At 48.8% G+C, this 20,156-nt stretch overlaps 1 protein-coding gene across 1 annotated transcript in view; it reads right to left on the minus strand.

The window, feature by feature from the left end:
* Nucleotides 1-20,156, minus strand: part of dnttip2 (deoxynucleotidyltransferase, terminal, interacting protein 2) — a 31,786-nt gene extending 11,630 nt beyond the window's left edge. Inside the window, exons 1-2 of the mRNA XM_072510528.1 lie at nucleotides 19,625-20,156; nucleotides 1,813-2,849 (exon numbers count right to left, since the gene is read on the minus strand). Coding sequence (XP_072366629.1) covers nucleotides 1,813-2,849; nucleotides 19,625-19,771 — 1,184 coding nt within the window. The 5' untranslated portion in view covers nucleotides 19,772-20,156. The remainder of the gene's footprint in view (nucleotides 1-1,812; nucleotides 2,850-19,624) is intronic.

The following is a 20,156-nucleotide window of genomic DNA, read 5'->3' on the forward strand; positions in this document are numbered from 1 at the left end:
GGTGGATTGGCCATGCTAAATTGCCCTTAGTGTCCAAAATTGCCCTTAGTGTTGGCTGGGGTTACTGGGTTATGGGGATAGGGTGGAGGTGTTGACCTTGGGTAGAGTGCTCTTTCCAAGGGCCGGTGTAGACTCGATGGGCCAAATGGCCTCCTCCTGCACTGTAAATTCTATGATGTCAGGATGCTTTCTTTTAAAAAACAAAACAAATTTTGTTTAGTTTCAACAAATCGATCCATTGAGGCCTTTATGTTCAGGCTTAGGCCATGTTGAACACAAAGGTGGCATTCAGTGTTTAAATGCAATTTTACATTCAGTACACTTCTTGACACCAAGTAACTTCTAGATTTCTCCCAATGTTATTCCCTCTGGTTGTTTTAAGGTAGATGTAAATGAAACACTTATTACACAACAGTGCCATGGAATTAACAGGAAAAGGGTTATGTAGGCACCATAGCAAGAGGATGGGCAAGTGGTACAAACCTCTGTGGCATGGAGGGGTGTCACTTGCACACTCACTTTGCCTTTATTCTTTCATTGGATGTGGGCATCTTTGGCAAAGCCAGCAATTGTTGCCCATCCCTAATTGCGCTTGAGAAGGTGGCGGTGAGCATGCAGCCCATGTGGTGTAGATACAGCCACAAAGTGCTGCTGGGAAGGGAACAGCAATATAGTTCCAAATTAGGATGGTGTGTGGCTTAGAGGAAACATGCAGGTGTGGGGTTCCCATGTGTCTGCTGCCCTTGTCCTTCTAGAGGTACCAATCAAACAAGCTGCTTTGTCCTGGATGGTGTCAAGCTTCTCGAGTATTGCTGGAGCTGCACTCATCCAGGCAAGTGGAGAGTATTCCATTACACTCCTAACTTGTGCCTTGTAGATGGTGGACAAGCTTTGGGGAGTCGGGAGGTGAGTTAGTCGCCTCAGAATCATCAGCTTCTGACCTGTTCCTATAGCCACAGTAGTCCAGATCAGTTTCTGGCCAATGATGACCCCCACCCAGGATGCTGATGGCGGGGGATTCAGTAATGGTAATGCCATTGAATGCCATGGGGAGGTGAATAGATGCTCTGTTGTTGGAGATGGCCATTGCCTGGCTTGAATGTTACCTCTATCAGTCCAAGCCTGAAACGTTGTCCAGGTCTTGCTGCATATAGGCACGGACTGTTTCAGAGTCTGAACGTTTGTCGATGGCACTGAACATTGGGCAGTCCTTAGTCCCACTTCTAACCTTATGATGGAAGGAAGGTCACTGATTAAGCAACTGAAGATGGCTGGGCCTAGGACACCATCATGAGCAACTCCTGTAGTGATGTCCTGCCCCTTGAGATGATTGACCTCAAACAACCACAACCATATTCCTTTGTGTCAGGTATGACTCCAACAAGCGGAGTCTTTTCCCCTTATTCCCACTGACTCCAGTTTTCCTGAGGTCCCTTGATACCAAACTCAGTCAAATTCTGCCTTCATTTCAAGGGCCGTGACTCTTGCCTCACCTCTGGAGTTCAGCTGTTTTGTTCTTGTTTAGACAAAGTGTGGAGATGCTGGCGTTGGACTGGGGTGGGCACAGTAAGAAGTCTTACAACACCAGGTTAAAGTCCAACAGGTTTGTTTGGAATCACTAGCTTTCGTGACTCACCTGATGAAGGAGCTGCGCTCTGAAAGCTAGTGATTCCAAACATAGCCTCACAGATCTTTGCTTTTGTTCTTTTTCCCTGTCTCTGTATTTGCTTAAAAACTGCTACATCTATTAGCACTTGTCACTTTGAAAAAGACGTAATATACAAATGACAGAAAAGCTATTGCTTGACTTACAAACTAGACTTGGTTTTCAAAATATCATCGTCATCGTCTTCATCGATAAAATCATCATCGCCCTCTTTCTCCGACTCCTCGTCTTGGTCACCACTTTCTTCTCCACTTTCGCCGTCCTCCTCCTGTTCCTCCCCACTTTCCTCCTTTTCACTCAAGTCTAAGTAATACTTTCTATCGTGATCTACTCCGGGTTGCTTGTCAATCACGAATAGCTCGCTACCCTTTGCTGTGGCAGGAGGAATGGCAGACGGTTCAGGTGAAACACTAGGTCCAGATATAACATCAACGTTGGATTCTTCCGACAACACCTCACTGTCTTCAGCCCCTACAGCGCCTCTGTCTTCATCGCTGCTAAGCTGCAAGGTGATAGTGGTTAGAGTCACACTTTGGGTTTCATGATCTGTGTCGCTCCCTTCTTCTGTTTCAATCAGATGAGCTTCATGAGTTTCTGTTTCGTTTGGCTTTTCCGTTTCTGTATTGATTTCGACAATGTTGCTTTCCAAATATTGGTCACTTCTTCCCAATCTATCATTCGGTTCTATTAGCTGTTCTGGGCAGGGCTGTACTTCGATTTCATGATCCAAATCGCTCCCTTCATCTACTTCAACTATTTCAATCAGATTAGCTTCATGAGTTTCTGTTTCGTTTGGCTTTTCCATTTCTGCATTGCTTTCTACAACTTCGCTCTCCGAACATTGGTCATTTCTTTGTAATCGATTCCTCAGTTCTGTTGCCTGTTCTGGACAGGGCTGCGATTCAGTTTCAAGAGTTTCTGTTTCGTTTGGCTTTTCCTTTTCTGTTTCTGCATTGCTTTCTATGACGTCGCTCTCCGAACATTGGTCATTTCTTTCTAACCGATCGCTCAGTTCTGCTGCCTGTTTTGGACAGGGCTGCGATTCAGCCCGAATCAACTGTTGCTCTTCAACAATTTGTTGTTCCTCAGGTTGAGATTCAGTAATGCTTTCTGACTGGCTCTCAACTCTGCTGCTCCTAGTCTTTTTTTGACTAACTGGTGTCTGTAACCTGGATTTTGCCTCCTAAATAAAAAAAAAAGACAATGTGTTTTTGATTTTTTTTTATATAGTGAAGCCATAAAAAAGCACCATTAAAAAAAGAATAAAGGTGGGGAGATATTGAAACACGAACAGGAATCTCAGGGGGACTGTCATCTTCACCGTCTGCACCATCCCATCTAATGACAACGGGGACGTGTCCCATCTCAGAAAATCGTCCGAAAACACCACGCTCACTCACGGAGAATTGTTTGGGTTGAAGACTGAGATAATTGCTCCTGACCTGAAACTGTTTTGAGATTGTAAGGGCCAGATTATTTATCCGGAAACTGACAGAGCTTTACTTATGAGAAGCTGAGAGCAGAAACTAACTAAAGGGTCATTCCTCTCTGAATGAAATGAACAAGGAATAATTTGCAGGACTGATAGAATATCAGGTCGTGCAGATCAGGAATTAATGTCTTCACACATTGAACCAACAGGGGTAGGGCAAACAATAATAAGGGGAAAACACAAAAAAATGGGAGGATAATGAAAAGTGTAGATCAAGAGGGAGGTGGGGTAATGTCCACATATCCCCCAATGCCGCAGGACAGGTAGACAAGATGATTAAAAAGCCATAAGCGATACTTGTTTTTATTAGCCAAGACATGGACAATAAGAGCAGGAAAGATTATGCTGGAACTGTATGAGACATTAGGTTTTAAGCAAGAAGGATGGGATTGGACTACAAGATTATGAGGGGCATGGATAGGGTGGCGCTCTTTCCCAGGGTGGAGGGGTCAGTCACCAGAGAGTATAGGTTTCAGGTCCGTGGGGCAACGTTTAGAGGAGATGTGCGAGGCAGGGTTTTTAAAAATATATACATTTTATTGAGATAGTCTTTTGGTATTATAACAACAACACAATAAACAATGTACATGAAACTATAAACATAGTGCAAAAGCCATCTCCCTCCCTTACAGATCTCACCTTTCTTAAACCCCTACTCTAAGCTAAACTAACCCCCCCCCCCCCTTCTGCTGACGATTAATTTCCCGCAAAGAAGTCGACGAATGGTTGCCACCTCCGGGTGAACCCTAACAGTGACCCTCTCAAGGCAAACTTGATTTTCTCCAAACAGAGAAAGCTAGCCATGTCCGATAGCCAGGTCTCCGACTTCGGGGGCTTTGAGTCCCTCCAAGCTAATAGTATCCGTCTCTGGGCTACCAGGGAAGCAGGTCTGCCTCTTTCTCCTCCTGGATTCCCGGGTCTTCCGACACCCCAAAAATCGCCACCTCTGGACTCAGTGCCACCCTTGTTTTTAACACTGTGGACATGACATCTGCAAACCCCTAAGCTTCGGACATGCCCAGAACATGTAGACATGGTTCGCTGGTCCTCCCGCACATTTTGCACACCTGTCTTCCACCCCAAAGAATCTGCTCATCCGGGCCACTGTCACGTGAGCCCGGTGAACGACCTTGAATTGTATCAGGCTGAGCCTGGCACATGTTGCGGACCTGTTGATTCTACTCAACGCATCCGCCCACAGACCATCCTCTACTACTCTGTCCTGAATCCCCCTTAGCGGTAGGAGCGGGAAGGTTGACACCGGTTTACGTAGGAAGTCCCGCATCTGCAGATACCTGAATTTGTTTCCCCTCGCCAACCCAAACTTCTCCTCCAGCGGCCTCATAGTCGGAAAGCTCCCCTCTATAAACATATCCCCCATGCTCTCAATCCCTGCTCTCCGCCATATGCGAAACCCCCCATCCATACTTCCCGGGGCAAACCGGTGATTATTACAGATTGGGGACCAGACCGATGCTCCCTCTGCTCCCACATGTCTCCTCCATTGCCCCCAGACTTTCAGGGCCGCCACCATCGTGGGGCTGGTGGAGTACTGTGCTGGCGGGAATGTCAGAGGCGCAGTTACCAATGCCCCCAAACTGGTGCCCTTGCATGAAGCCGCCTCCATACGCTCCCATGCCGCCCCCTCCCCCACCACCTACTTCCTGATCATGGCTATATTCGCCACCCAGTAATAGTTACTAAAGTTTGGCAGCGCCAGCCGTCCTCTCCCCGACTCCGCTCAAGCATTACTTTCCTTACCCGCGGGGTCTTGCCCGCCCAAACAAAGCCAGAGATCATTTTGTTGACCCATTAAAAAAAGAATAAAGGTGGGGAGATATTGAAACACGAACAGGAATCTCGGGGGTCTGTCATCTTCACCGTCTGCACCCTCCCATCTAATGACAACGGGGACGTGTCCCATCTCCGAAAATCGTCCTTCATTTGGTCTACTAGCCGGGCCAGATTTAATTTATGTGGCTGGTCCCATTCCCGCGCCACTTGAATGCCTAGGTACTCAAAGCTTCCCCCTACTAATATAAACGGCAGCTCCCCCAATCGCCTCTCCTGTCCCCTCGCTTGGACCGCAAAAATCTCACTTTTCCCCCATATTTAGCTTATACCCTGAAAACCGGCCAAATTCCCCAAGAATCCTCATGATTTCTTCCATCCTCTCTAATGGGTCCGATACATACAGAAGCAAATCACTGAAAGCCTTATTCACCCCTGCTGAATCTCCAACCAGGTTCCCACTCCGTCATTTACTTTCCATATCTCCCTGGCTGTCTCCCTCTTTCTAAGCTGCTGTGCAAGCATTCTGCTGGCCTTCTCTCCACACTCATAGATCACCCCCCGCGCCTTTCTCAGCTGCTCCACCACCCTCAAAGAACAAAGAAATGTACAGCACAGGAACAGGCCCTTCGGCCCTCCAAGCCTGTGCCGACCATGCTGCCCGACTAAACTACAATCTTCTACACTTCCTGGGTCCGTATCCCTCTATTCCCATCCTATTCATGTATTTGTCAAGATGCCCCTTAAATGTCACTATCGTCCCTGCTTCCACCACCTCCTCCGGTAGCGAGTTCCAGGCACCCACTGCCCTCTGCGTAAAAAACTTGCCTCGTACATCTACTCTAAATCTTGCCCATCTCACCTTAAACCTATGCCCCCTAGTAATTGACCCCTCTACCCCGGGGAAAAGCCTCTGACTATCCACTCTGTCTATGCCCCTCATAATTTTGTAGACCACTATCAGGTCGCCCCTCAACCTCCTTCGTTCCAGTGAGAACAAACCAAGTTTATTCAACCGCTCCTAATAGCTAATGCCCTCCAGACCAGGCAACATTCTGGTAAATCTCTTCTGCACCCTCTCTAAAGCCTCCACATCCTTCTGGTAGTGTGGCGACCAGAATTGAACACTATACTCCAAGTGTGGCCTAACTAAGGTTCTATACAGCTGCAACATGACTTGCCAATTCTTATACTCAATGCCCCGGTCAATGAAGGCAAGCATGCCATATGCCTTCTTGACTACCTTCTCCACCTGTGTTGCCCCTTTCAGTGACCTGTGGACCTGTACTCCTAGATCTCTTTGACTTTCAATACTCTTGAGGGTTCTACCATTCACTGTATATTCCCTACCTGCATTAGACCTTCCAAAATGCATGACCTCACATTTGTCCGGATTAAACTCCATCTGCCATCTCTCCGCCCAAGTCTCCAAACAATCTAAATCCTGCTGTATCCTCTTGACAGTCCTCATCGCTATCCGCAATTCCACCAACCTTTGTGTCGTCTGCAAACTTACTAATCAGACCAGTTACATTTTCCTCCAAATCATTTATATATACTACACCACTGGTCACAGCCCTCCAATTAGAAAAGCATCCTTCCATTGCTACTCTCTGCCTTCCATGACCTAGCCAGTTCTGTATCCACCTTGCCAGCTCACCCCTGATCCCGTGTGACTTCACCTTTTGTACTAGTCTACCATGAGGGACCTTGTCAAAGGCCTTACTGAAGTCCATATAGACAACATCCACTGCCCTACCTGCATCAATCATCTTAGTGACCTCCTCGAAAAACTCTATCAAGTTAGTGAGACACGACCTCCCCTTCACAAAACCATGCTGCCTCTCACTAATACGTCCATTTGCTTCCAAATGGAAGTAGATCCTGTCTCGAAGAATTCTCTCCAGTAATTTCCCTACCACTGAAGTAAGGCTCACCGGCCTGTAGTTCCCTGGATTATCCTTGCTACCCTTCTTAAACAGAGGAACAACATTGGCTATTCTCCAGTCCTCCGGGACATCACCTGAAGACAGTGAGGATCCAAAGATTTCTGTCAAGGCCTCAGCAATTTCCTCTCCAGCCTCCTTCAGTATTCTGGGGTAGATCCCATCAGGCCCTGGGGACTTATCTACCGTAATATTTTTTAAGACACCCAACACCTCGTCTTTTTGGATCTCAATGTGACCCAGGCTATCTACACACCCTTCTCCAGACTCAACATCTACCAATTCCTTCTCCTTGGTGAATACTGCACTGTAAATTCTATGAATACTGATGCAAAGTATTCATTTAGTACCTCGTCCATTTCCTCTGGCTCCACACATAGATTCCCTCCCCTGTCCTTCAGTGGGCCAACCCTTTCCCTGGCTTCCCTCTTGCTTTTTATGTACATGTAAAAAGCCTTGGGATTTTCCTTAACCCTATTTGCCAATGACTTTTCGTGACCCCTTCTAGCCCTCCTGACTCCTTGCTTAAGTTCCTTCCTACTTTCCTTATATTCCACGCAGGCTTCGTCTGTTCCCAGCCTTTTAGCACTGACAAATGCCTCCTTTTTCTTTTTGACGAGGCTTACAATATCTCTCGTTATCCAAGGTTCCCGAAAATTGCCGTATTTATCCTTCTTCCTCACAGGAACATGCCGGTCCTGAATTCCTTTCAACTGCCACTTGAAAGCCTCCCACATGTCAGATGTTGATTTGCCCTCAAACATCCGCCCCCAATCTATGTTCTTCAGTTCCCGCCTAATATTGTTATAATTAGCCTTCCCCCAATTTAGCACATTCATCCTAGGACCACTCTTATCCTTGTCCACCAGCACTTTAAAACTTACTGAATTGTGGTCACTGTTCCCGAAATGCTCCCCTACTGAAACATCTACCACTTGGCCGCGCTCATTCCCCAATAACAGGTCCAGTACCGCCCCTTCCCTAGTTGGACTGTCCACATATTGTTTTAAGAAGCCCTCCTGGATGCTCCTTACAAACTCTGCCCCGTCTAAGCCCCTGGCACTAAGTGAGTCCCAGTCAATATTGGGGAAGTTGAAGTCTCCCATCACCACAACCCTGTTGTTTTTACTCTTTTCCAAAATCTGTCTACCTCCCTGTGGTTAACAAGCTGAACTCGCCTGTAGCCTCCACCGTTCCCTTAAAAGCTCTGCCTCTGGGGTCTCCACATATCTCCTATCATTCTGTAGTAGCTCCTTAACCAGTCGGTCCGTCTCTGCCCTGTCCACCTTCTCCCTATAGGCCCGTATCGAGATCAGCTCCCTTCTGACCACCGCCTTCAATGCTTCCCGTGGGTCGTGCCTCACAAACCTTATTGAGTTCTTTGAGAAGATGACCAAACAGGTGGATGAGGGTAAAGCAGTTGATGTGGTGTATATGGATTTCAGTAAAGCGTTTGATAAGGTTCCCCACGGTAGGCTACTGCAGAAAATACGAAAGCATGGGATTCAGGGAGATTTAGCAGTTTGGATCAGAAATTGGCTAGCTGGAAGAAGACAAAGGGTGGTGGTTGATGGGAAGTGTTCAGACTGGAGTTCAGTTACTAGTGGTGTACCACAAGGATCTGTTTTGGGGCCACTGCTGTTTGTCATTTTTATAAATGACCTGGAAGAGGGTAGACCTGGTAGAAGGATGGGTGAGTAAATTTGCAGATGACACTAAAGTCGGTGGAGTTGTGGACAGTGCGGAAGGATGTTACAAGTTACAGAAGGACACAGATAAGCTGCAGCGCTGGGCTGAGAGGTGGCAAATGGAGTTTAATGCAGAAAAGTGTGAGGTGATTCATTTTCGAAGGAATAACAGGAAGACAGAGTACTGGGCTAATGGTAAGATTCTTGGCAGTGTGGAATAGCAGAGAGATCTCGGTGTCCATGTACATAGATCCCTGAAAGTTGCCACTCGGGTTGAGAGGCTTGTTAAGAAGGCGTACGGTGTGTTAGCTTTTATTGGTAGAGGGATTGAGTTTCGGAGCCATGAGGTCATGTTGCAGCTGTACAAAACTCTGGTGCGGCCGCATTTGGAGTATTGCGTGCAATTCTGGTCACCGCATTATAGGAGGATGTGGAAGCATTGGAAAGGGTGCAGAGGAGATTTACCAGAATGTTGCCTGGTATGGAGGGAAGATCTTATGAGAAAAGGCTGAGGGACTTGAGGCTGTTTTCGTTAGAGAGAAGAAGGTTAAGAGGTGACTTAATTGAGGCATACAAGATGATCAGAGGATTGGATAGGGTGGACAGTGAGAGCCTTTTTCCTCGGATGGTGCTGTCTAGCACGAGGGGACATACCTTTAAATTGAGGGGAGATAGATATAAGACAGACGGCAGAGGTAGGTTCTTTACTCAGAGTAGTAAGGGTGTGGAATGCCCTGCCTGCAACAGTAGTGGACTCACCAACACTAAGGGTATTCAAACGGTCATTGGATAGACATATGGATGATAAGGGAATAGTGTAAATGGGCTTTAGAGTGGTTTCACAGGTCGGCGCAACATCGAGGGCTGAAGGGCCTGTACTGCGCTGTAATGTTCTATGTTCCCAGACCACCGCTGCTGAAATCTCCCCCGTGTCGTTGACCTGCAGGTACTTCTGAATACATTTCCTCAGCCGCTCGCACACCCCTTCGTCAGCCCAAAGTCCCACATCTAGCCTCCAGTGCGGGCGCTGGTTACTGTCTTTACTAACCTGCAGGTCAACCCAGTGCGGGGCATGGTCTGAGATTGTGATCGCCGAATACCCAGTGTCCACCACCCCTGCCCAAAATGAAGAAACGATCCGGGAATACACTTTATGCACGTGTGAGTAGAAGGAGAACTCCTTCATCCTCGGCTGCCCAAATCTCCATGGATCCCCCCCACCCCGCCTCAAACACCACCCGCTTATTGATCAGGATCGCGACCCCTCTAGTCTTTGAATCCAGTCCCGAGTGAAAGACCTGACTGACCCAGCCTTTCCTCAATCTAATCTGGTCAGTTACTCTAAGGTGCGTCTCCTGCACCATTACCACATCCGCCTTCAGTCCCCTAAGATACGCGAACACACGTGCCCTCTTGACCGGCCCATATAACCCTCGAACATTCCAGGTGATCAGCTTAGTTGGGGGGCTCATTGGCCCCCCCCCCCCCCCCACTTTTCCGATCAACCATCCCATTTTTTGGCCCGCCTCCAGCCCATGCCCTGCGCCTCCATTGGCCCACCCCCAGGCAGCCTCCACCCCCAACCTCCTCTCTGTCCCTTGGCCCAAGTCCCTCCCTCGTCAGCAGAACATTTCCCCCCCCCTAATAACAACACTCTGTAATCCAACCCCTTTACTAAACCAAACATATGCCCCCCCCCCCCCCCCGCGCTTCTGTGAGCTAGCTCACCCAGCTAGCTTGGTGGCCCCCATCCCTGGTGCCGGATAGTCTCCCACCTATTGTTCCCTCCCCACCCTCCGCCCCGCTCATACAAACATACTCCAACATAAAACAAACCCCACACAATTGCCCAACAGAAAAACACCAAAATCTAAACAAGCACACCTCCACCCCCCAACAGTGCAAATGAAAACCGTAACTCACTCAACTCTGCCACTGGTCCCAACTCAAACAGCTTCCCCAAAACAAAAAACGAGAAACTTTTTTTTAAAGAACAGAGAAACAAAAAGAAAAACACAAATGTTGCAGCAAAGTTCAAAAGTTCTCAGTCCACCACCAGTCCTTTCCTTTTCACGAAGTCCAGCGCGTCCTCAGGTGACTCGAAATAAAAGTGCTGTTCCTCGTGCGTGACCCAGAGACGGGCCGGATACAACAGTCCGAACTTCACCTTTTTCTTAAAAAGGATCGACCTAATCTGATTGAAGCCTGCTCTTCTCCTGGCCACCTCCACATTCAGGTCTTGGTAGAACCACAGGATACTATTCTCCCACTTACAGCTCCATGTCTGCTTGGTCCACTGTAGAATGCACTCCTTATCCAAGTATCTGTGGAATCTCACCACCATTGCCCTCAGGGGGTCTCCCGTTCGCGGCTTCCTCGCGAGTGCTCTGTGAGCCCTGTCCAACTCCAAGGGTCGGGAGAATGCCCCATCCCCCAGCAGCTTCTCAAACATATCTGCGATGTATGCCCCAGCGTCCGCTCCTTCGGACCCCTCCGGGAGCCCAACGATTCTCAAGTTCTGCCGGCAGGACCTATTCTCTAGGTCCTCCACCTTCTCCAGGAGCTTCTTCTGCTGGTCTCTCAGCATCCCCACCTCCAACTCCACCGCAGTTTGATGTTCCTCCTGCTCAGCCAGCACCTTCTCCACCTTCTGGATCACCCGATTTTGGGCGTCCAATCTAAGCTCCAGCCGCTCAATCGGCTCTTTTATCGGGTCCAAGCAGTCCCGTTTCTGCTTAGCAAAGCCTTCCTGAATAACTTGCATCAGCTGCTCCATTGACCGCTGGGTCGACAAACCAGAGGTCCGTTCCTCCGCCATGCTGTCTCCCGCTGCAGCTTCAGCCCAAGGCTTCTCTGTCTTTCTGTTTCTGCCTTTACGAGCACTTCTAGTCCTTCTCTCCATGCACCGATGTGGGAATTCAGTACACAATTGCCTCTGTCTTCAGTTTTAGAGGCAGGTTTTTTTTTTTTTTTTACAGAGGGTGGTGAGTGCCTGGAACGCTCTGCCTGGGGAGGTTGTGGAAGCAGTTACATTAACGGTGTTCAAAAGGCATCTTGACAAACACATGGATAGGATGGGTATAGAGGGATACGGCACAAGGAATTGCTGAAGGTTTTGGCCACGGTTGGTATCATGACCAGTACAACTGAGCGGGTACTGTGAATTGTGCCTTGGTACAGTGAATAATACAAGGTTCGTGCCCTGAAGATTTTATTTATGCGGAAAAAGATTGGATGGGCTGGGATTGTTTTCTCTGGAATACAGGAGGTTATGGGGAAGTTTAATTGGTGGTCTAGATAGGGTGGATGGGAAGGACCCGTTTACATAGCAGACAGGTCAAGAACCAGAGGGCAGATTTGCAGAAGGAAGGATGGGCGGATGGGGTAGGGGGTTAATTTTCACTCAGAGGGTGGTGAGAGTCGGAAACACATGACCTGAAAGCGTGGCAGAGGTGGAAACGCTCATTGCACTGAAAAATACTTGGATATGCACTTGAAGTGTCATAATGTATAAGATTACAGACCATGAGTTGCAATGTGAAATTAGCCTGGATAACTAGTGACTAGCGGATATCAAGTGTTTAATGGTCACCTTAGAAGGCGTACGGTGTGTTAGCTTTTACTGGTAGAGGGATTGAGTTTCGGAGCCATGAGGTCATGTTGCAGCTGTACAAAACTCTGGAGCCGCCGCATTTGGAGTGTTGCGTGCAATTCTGGTCGCCGCATTATAGGAAGGACGTGGAAGCATTGGAAAGGGTGCAGAGGAGATTTACCAGAATGTTGCCTGGTATGGAAGGAAGATCTTATGAGGAAAGGCTGAGGGACTTGAGGCTGTTTTCGTTAGAGAGAAGAAGGTTAAGAGGTGACTTAATTGAGGCATACAAGATGATCAGAGGATTGGATAGGGTGGTCAGTGAGAGCCTTTTTCCTCGGATGGTGATGTCTAGCACGAGGGGACATACCTTTAAATTGAGGGGAGATAGATAGAAGACAGACGTCAGGGGTAGGTTCTTTACTCAGAGAGTAGTAAGGGCGTGGAATGCCCTGTGCAACAGTAGTGGACTCGCCAACACTAAGGGCATTCAAATAGTCATTGGATAGACATATGGACGATAAGGGAATAGTGTAGATGGGCTTTAGAGTGGTTTCACAGGTCGGCGTAACATCGAGGGCCGAAGGGCCTGTACTTCGCTGTAATGTTCTATGTGTTGTAAATTTTCTAGGTTTCAAATCAGTAAAGACCAGGTAACTCATTTTTTATGGCTACTGAAAACTCCGAAGAGACAATGGATCAGTGTCTTCACTCATTAAAGAAGGAAACTCATTAATAAAAGTGTAGTTCATGTTCAATTTAGAATATTGGCTCTGTGGAGCAGTTTTGTGTATGGTGCGATTGTTAACCTTGTAATGTTTTGCACCTGTGGGTTGACAGTTGGATATTCAGATTCTGCAACAATTATTGCAGCATTAGGTGCTGAGTGTAACATTTTTTGATCTGCCCAATACCAGACACCTGGAGTATCAGGGAGGGAGGGAGGCAGTGAGGGTTCACAGCAAGCACCTGTTACCTTAACAAAAAAAAAAAGATGAGGGCTAACAAACCCAGAGCTCCCTGAACGTCAAAAGGGCTTAAGGGGAGGCAGTGCACAGTGGAATTGTCGCTGGACTAGTAATCTGGGGACCTGGGTTCAAATTTAAACTCAATTTTAAAAAAGCAAGTCTAATGATGACGATGAAAAACCATTAGCAATTGTCGTAAAAACCCATCTGGTTCACTAATGTCCTTTAGGGAAGGAAACCTGTCACCCTAGCCTGGTCTGGTGTGCATGTTACTCCAGAGCTGCAGCAATGTGGTTGACTCGTAAATGCCCTCTGAAATGGCCTAGCAAGCCACTCAGTTTTATTCAACCACTACGAAGAAAACACAGAAATGAAACCGTACGGACCACCCGACATCGACCTAGGTACCGGAAACGACAATGGCAAACCCAGCCCTGCCGACCCTGCAAGGTTCTCCTTATTAACATCTGGGGAATTGTGCCAGAAGTTGGAAGAACTGTCTCTCAGACTAGTCAAGCAACAGTCATACTCACGGAACCATACATTTCAGACAATGTCCCCGACATCACTATCACCATCCTGGGTACGTCCTGTCTCACCGACAGGGCACTCAGCAGAGATGACGCAGTGGTTTACAGTTGGGAAGGAGTTGCCCTGGGAGTCTTCAACATCGACTCCTGACCCCATGAAGTCTCATGGCACCAGGTCAAAACGCAGGCAAGGAAACCCCTTGTTGATTACCACCATACTCTCCCCCTTCGGCTGATGAGTAGGTACTCTTCCATATTGAACACCACTTGGAGGAAGCACTGAGGGTAGCAAGGGTACAGAATGTACTCTGGCTGTTTTTTTATGGCTACTGAAAACCCAATATCAATCTCCAAGAGAGCACGAGTATGGTTCTTAATGCATATTTTGTATGCTTTTTTTCACAAAAGGGATGATACAGATCTTGGAAACCAGGTTGATTAAATGAAGTAATAAGAGGTTTAATATCTTTGAAACTGATCAAACCCCCCCGGACAAAATGAATTAAAGCCTGTTGAGGGAAGCGATAAAAGAAATAGAAGTAGTTCTGACCTTCATTTTCCAAACCTTCCTGGCTACAGGTGTGGTGCCATTGGGTATTTAAAAAAGGGATAACGGGTAGACCAAATAACCACAGTGGGAAATTTTTGGGAAAAGTTCTGAGGGACAGGATAAATCTCCATTTGGGACGACACAGATTAATCAACAACAGTCAACATGGATTTAAAGGAAAGTAAAGTCTGGCTAACATGTTTGAATTTTGTGAGGGGCTAACAAGCATGGATGATTCAGGTAGCGCATTTGATGTCTATATGGAATTTAGCAAGACTTTTGATAAGGTTCAACTTGGCAGGCTGGTCGTGAAAGTAAAAGCCCAAGGCAAAGTAGCCCAAGTTGGATCCAAAGTTAGTTCAGAAGTAAAGGGTAACAGTCAATAGGTGTTTTTGTGACTAGAAGACCATTTCCACTGAGGTTCAGAACTAGGTCCCTTGCTTCTTGTGATATATATCAATGATGTGGGATTGAATGTCGGGATATAATGAAGAAGTTCAGAGATTACACAAAAATTGCCCCCGTGGTTGAAAATGAAAAATAAAACTGTGGGCAGCAGGAAGATATCAAAGAACCATCAGGTGGACATTACAGTGGAAAATGGAGTATAAACCAGATAGGTGGGCGACACTGCTATCTCAGTTTCAGGGACTGGGTTCAAATAAGGCCTTAGCTGACTGTGTGGAGTTTGCACTTTCTCCTCCCGCCTGCGTGGGTTTCCTCCGGGTGCTCCGGTTTCCTCCCACAGCCCAAAGATGTACAAGTTAGGTGGATTGGCCATGCTAAATTGTCCCTTAGTGTCCAAAAGGTTAGGTGGGATGACTGGGATAGGGTGGAGACGTGGGCTTAATTAGGGAGCTCTTTCCAAGGGCCGGTGCAGACTCAATGGGCCGAATGGCCACCTTCTGCACTGTAAGGATTCGAAGTGTGAGATTGGGGAAGACGAACAAGACAAAGGAATACTCCTTGAATTGTAATGGGCGGCACGATAGCACAGTGGTTGGTAATGTTGCTTCACAGCGCCAGGGTCCCAGGTTTGATTCCCGGCTTGGGTCACTGTCCGTGTGGACTCTGCATTATCGCCCTGTGTCTGCGTGGGTTTCCTCCGGGTGCTCCGGTTTCCTCCCACAAGTCCCGAAAGACATGGCTGTTAGCTAATTTGGACATTTTGAATTCTCCCTCTGTGAACCCGAACAGGCGCCGGAATGTGGCGACTAGGGACTTTTCACAGTAACTTCATTGTAGTGTTAATGTAAGCCTACTTGTAACAATATAGATTATTATTAATAGTTTGATATGGAGAACATAGAACATACAGTGCAGGAGGCCATTTGGCCCATCGAGTCTGTACCGACCCCATAAGCCCTCACTTCCATCCTATCCCCCTAACCCAATAGCTCCTCCTAACCTTTTTGGACACTAAGAGCAATTTAGCATGGCCAATCCCCTAACCTGCATGTCTTTGGACTGTGGAAGGAAACCGGAGCACCCGGAGAAAACCCACGCAGACACGGGGAGAATCTGCAGACTCTGCACAGACAGTGACCCAGTAGGGAATCGACCCTGGGACCCTGGCGCTGTGTAGCCAGTGCTAACCACTATGCTACCCACGGTAGAAGTCCAGAGGAACGGGGGATCTTGCACTTGCATGCCGACTGGTCCCTGAAAGTGTTTTTACAGATATATAAGTTGGCACACAGGATATTTGTCTTCGTTAGCCAAGGCAGAGAGTAGGAGAATTGAGGTAATGCTAGACCATATGAAACACTGGTTAGGCCACAGCTGGAGAAGTGTGTGTGGTTTTGGTCGCTACAAAATAGGTAAAGTGTGGCTGCATTACAGGTGTTTCAGAGGAGATTGGTGAGAATGTTGGCCGGACTGGAGAATTTCAATGAAGAAGAAAAATTGGATTGGCTAGATTTGTTTTCTTAGCCACAGAGGAAGCTGAAGGGAAACCTAACTAAAGTGCGTAAAAGTTTGTGGGGTGTAGACGGAGTGGAAAGGATGGTAAAATCCCCCTTGGTTGAGGGGTGTAGACGGAGTGGAAAGGATGGTAAAATCCCCCTTGGTTGAGGGGTTATTGATTTAGGGAACGAGATAGGAGGTTTAAAGAATATTCAAGGGGAGCCTATTTTCACCAGAGGGTAGGTGAGGAATGGAGCAAAAGAGCAAGGTACGAGAAAGGGGATAAGTAGCTATAAGTAGTTAGGCAACGTTAGGAGTAGATACTAATACAGGTGATTAGAGGATTAGGGTAGCGGGCTTTTAAACATCTCTAGCTTAGGCTGGAGAAAATGGGTAGCAGTCGAATTGCCTGTAACTGGGATTTTGCAAAGCATGAAGAGGGGGATGGGCAGCCATTAGGACCGGTTCTTTGTGCTGAGGATGCTGGGTGAAAGGGGGCCCCAGGGTCAGCTTATATGGCCAGGTCAAGGAATGTGAGAGTTGTGTGAGAAAGACCTATAAGAATGCATTTGCCATCTTGCCTTATTTGGTCGTGTGTAAAACTTGATTCTATGTTCATGTGTATAAGATGTTATGTGCTTTGTTTTCACTCACTTCCTCTGGGGAGCTCAGGAACAGTGTTGGTCCTGGGTTATCAGAGTGAGAAATAAAACAAAGGAATGTTTATAAATCCGACTTAGCCTTTGACTGAGACCAGGAAGAACTCAATATCGTCATAGGGGGAATGTAGAACTCACTGTTTGAAAGGGTGGTGGAGGCAGAAACTCTCATAACATTAAGTACCTGAATATGCGCTTGAAATGCTATGGACCAAGAGCTGAAATGTGACTGAATGGCTACCTGCAGCTGGATGGACACAATGGGCCAAGTGGCCTCCTTCCATGCTGTACATTTCCATGATTCTAGGACTCTACTAATTTACGTCTGCATTTTAGCTGCCACTCTGGATCCAGGTCCATTATTTCTATGTTTGTTGTCCCCTCAGAACCTTCTGTCCTGTGTCATTCATTTTAATTTACCCCTCTCCTCCTCCACCAACGTCCATGGGCATTCTGCCTTTACCACCCTTGAATGAGTCCACAGTAGCACTTGTATGGGTTATCTGAAGAGCACACGGAGGAACCTCTGGAGCAGCAGAAAATGTAACCATTTCATCTGCCTCATTTTCCAGCCAGCGTTCAAGTTGGAGGAAGGGAGCGCCAATCTTTGCAACCTCCTTAACCATCCTTGGATCAACCATTGCACCATTTCCCTCGAAAACGTCCGTTAACTTGCAAACAAGACTATACTTCCACCCAGGTCTATACTGTGAACGATTACACCAACATCTTCCTGTCTTAGATTGCAACATGGCTCTGGGGTGTCAACACCGTGGTCTCTATCAAATTCCTCTCGGCTGACTACCACTTGCCCAGCCCAAACTGCTGTGGCCATGGTGCCATGGCTCCCATCACCACCACACCATACTTTTCTCCTCTCTTTCTTACACATCTGGAATGTTCTCCTCTTTGGAGTGCCTCAGCTTGGTTCCAGTACCATTCCTTTAGATGGAATATCCTCCACTCTGTTACTAGGCCCCAGAATGACCCTCTTATGGACTGAACTGATCCAATGGTTATCCAAACCATTTGATGAGCAGTCTGCAGGCAAGCAGCAGACCAGTGCAATGATGTAGCCTCGTTGGTAAGCCCAGCCTTTTAAACCAAACTTGGGTAATTCATGGCCATAGGCAGCACACAATATGTTGCATCTTCTCTACTGTTGTTAGCACGATACTCTATATTCCTTATCTGATGTCTATGTATTTACATTGTTTATCTATCATATTTCCTATGTTTTTTCATGTATGGAACAATCTGCCTGGATTTTACGCAGAACAATACTTTTCACTGTACCTCGGTACACACGACAATAAATCTAAATCTGTAGGGCACATAGGGAGGCACAGTGGTTAGCACTGCTGCCTAATAGCATCAGGGACCCAGGTTTGATTTTGACCTTGGATGAATGTCTATGTTGAGTTTGCACTTTCGCCCCGAGTTTACATGTGTTTCCTCTGGGTGCTCTGGTTTCCTCCGAAAAGATGTGGTTAGGTGGATTGGCTTCCAGGTCCCCTTCCAAAGACGTCCCCTCTCCTTCCCTCAGAGATTTGGACCCCTCTCCCTCAGAACCTCAAGTCCTTCTCCCCTCCCTCCCGGAGAGCCTTGGGCCCTTCTCCCCATCCTCCCTGAGAGCCTGGGGCCTCCATTCCCCCTCCCTACTTCAGAGCCTGGGGGGCTCACTCTTCCCCAGAGCCCGGTGGGAACCCCCTCCCCCATAGAGCCTGGTGGGAGCCCCCTCTCCCCCATAGAGCCTGAAGGGAGTCCCCTCTCCCCCATAGAGCCTGGTGGGAAACCCCCCCTCTCCTCCATAGAGCCTGGTGGGAGACCCCCCCCACCCTCCCCCATAGAGCCTGGTGGGAGCCACCCACCCCCATGGAGCCTGGTGGGAGCTCTCTCTCCCCCATAGAGCCTGGTGCGAGTCATCCTCCCCCATAGAGCCTGGTGGGAGCCCCCTCTCCCCCATAGAGCCGAGTGGGAGCTCCCTCTCCCCCATAGAGCCGAGTGGGAGCCCCCCTCCCCTTGGAGCCAGGTGGGAGCCCCCCCGCCCCCATAGAGCCGAGTGGGAGCCCCCCTCCCCATAGAGCCGGGTGGGAGCCCCCCCTCCCCCATAGAGCCGAGTGGGAGCCCCCCTCCCCATAGAGCCGGGTGGGAGCCCCCCCTCCCCCATAGAGCCTGAAGGGAGTCCCCTCTCCCCCATAGAGCCTGGTGGGAAACCCCCCCTCTCCTCCATAGAGCCTGGTGGGAGACCCCCCCCCCACCCTCCCCCATAGAGCCTGGTGGGAGCCACCCACCCCCATGGAGCCTGGTGGGAGCTCTCTCTCCCCCATAGAGCCTGGTGCGAGTCATCCTCCCCCATAGAGCCTGGTGGGAGCCCCCTCTCCCCCATAGAGCCGAGTGGGAGCTCCCTCTCCCCCATAGAGCCGAGTGGGAGCCCCCCTCCCCATAGAGCCAGGTGGGAGCCCCCCCGCCCCCATAGAGCCGAGTGGGAGCCCCCCTCCCCATAGAGCCGGGTGGGAGCCCCCCTCCCTCATAGAGCCGAGTGGGAGCCCCCCTCCCCATAGAGCCGGGTGGGAGCCCCCCCTCCCCCATAGAGCCAAGTGGGGGCCCCCCTCCCCATAGAGTCGGATGGGAGCCCCCCTCCCCCATAGAGCCGAGTGGGAGCCCCCCTCTCCTCCAGAGCCTAGTGGGAGGACCCTCTCCCCAGGGTCTCAGACATCCTCCAACCCCCCCGGCACAGCCAAGCTCCAAACTCCCAGCGCCTGTTTCACCGGCCTCTTGGCCATCACCGGGTCCGGGAGCGCCCACCCGACAGCCCTCCGCACCCCGGCTTTTACCTTGCGGGCCTGGGTCTGCCGGCCGCTCCGCGTTTGCACCATGATGCCGGCCCTCAGCGCACCCCTTCTGCTTGGTGCCACAGCGAATCCTCCCCCCGGGTACTTCCGCCCGGCGTTGCCTCGAACAGAGCACCAGCGCCTCGGCATCCCGTCCGATTGGTTCCGAGCTCAAACAGTCCGCAGTGTTCAGCAACTCAGCCCAGAGAGGATGACCAGCAGTCAGATATATATAAATAAAATATGTATTATATAAATGTCGGGCACTGTTGTGGATCTTCAGCTGCGTTAGGTTATTTCAAACCTTTCTGTTTAATATTGTTTGGCTCGGTGGGGTACACTTTCGCTCCATCCTTCAGTCTGATGGCTCTGGAGCTAAAGCACTGCCAGGCTCCCCTCTGCCTGAATGCGGATTGGACTGACGCAGTCTCTCCTTTTACGTTTGCAATAATTTTCGTTTTCTTCCTCAATCTTTAATGGTGCAAAACGTGTGCCAGTGCAGTGAGTAACAAGATACATCAGTCATGGAGCCAAG

The sequence above is a fragment of the Scyliorhinus torazame genome, chromosome 7 (assembly GCF_047496885.1).
Source record: "Scyliorhinus torazame isolate Kashiwa2021f chromosome 7, sScyTor2.1, whole genome shotgun sequence".
In the NCBI taxonomy this organism is placed as follows: domain Eukaryota; kingdom Metazoa; phylum Chordata; class Chondrichthyes; order Carcharhiniformes; family Scyliorhinidae; genus Scyliorhinus; species Scyliorhinus torazame.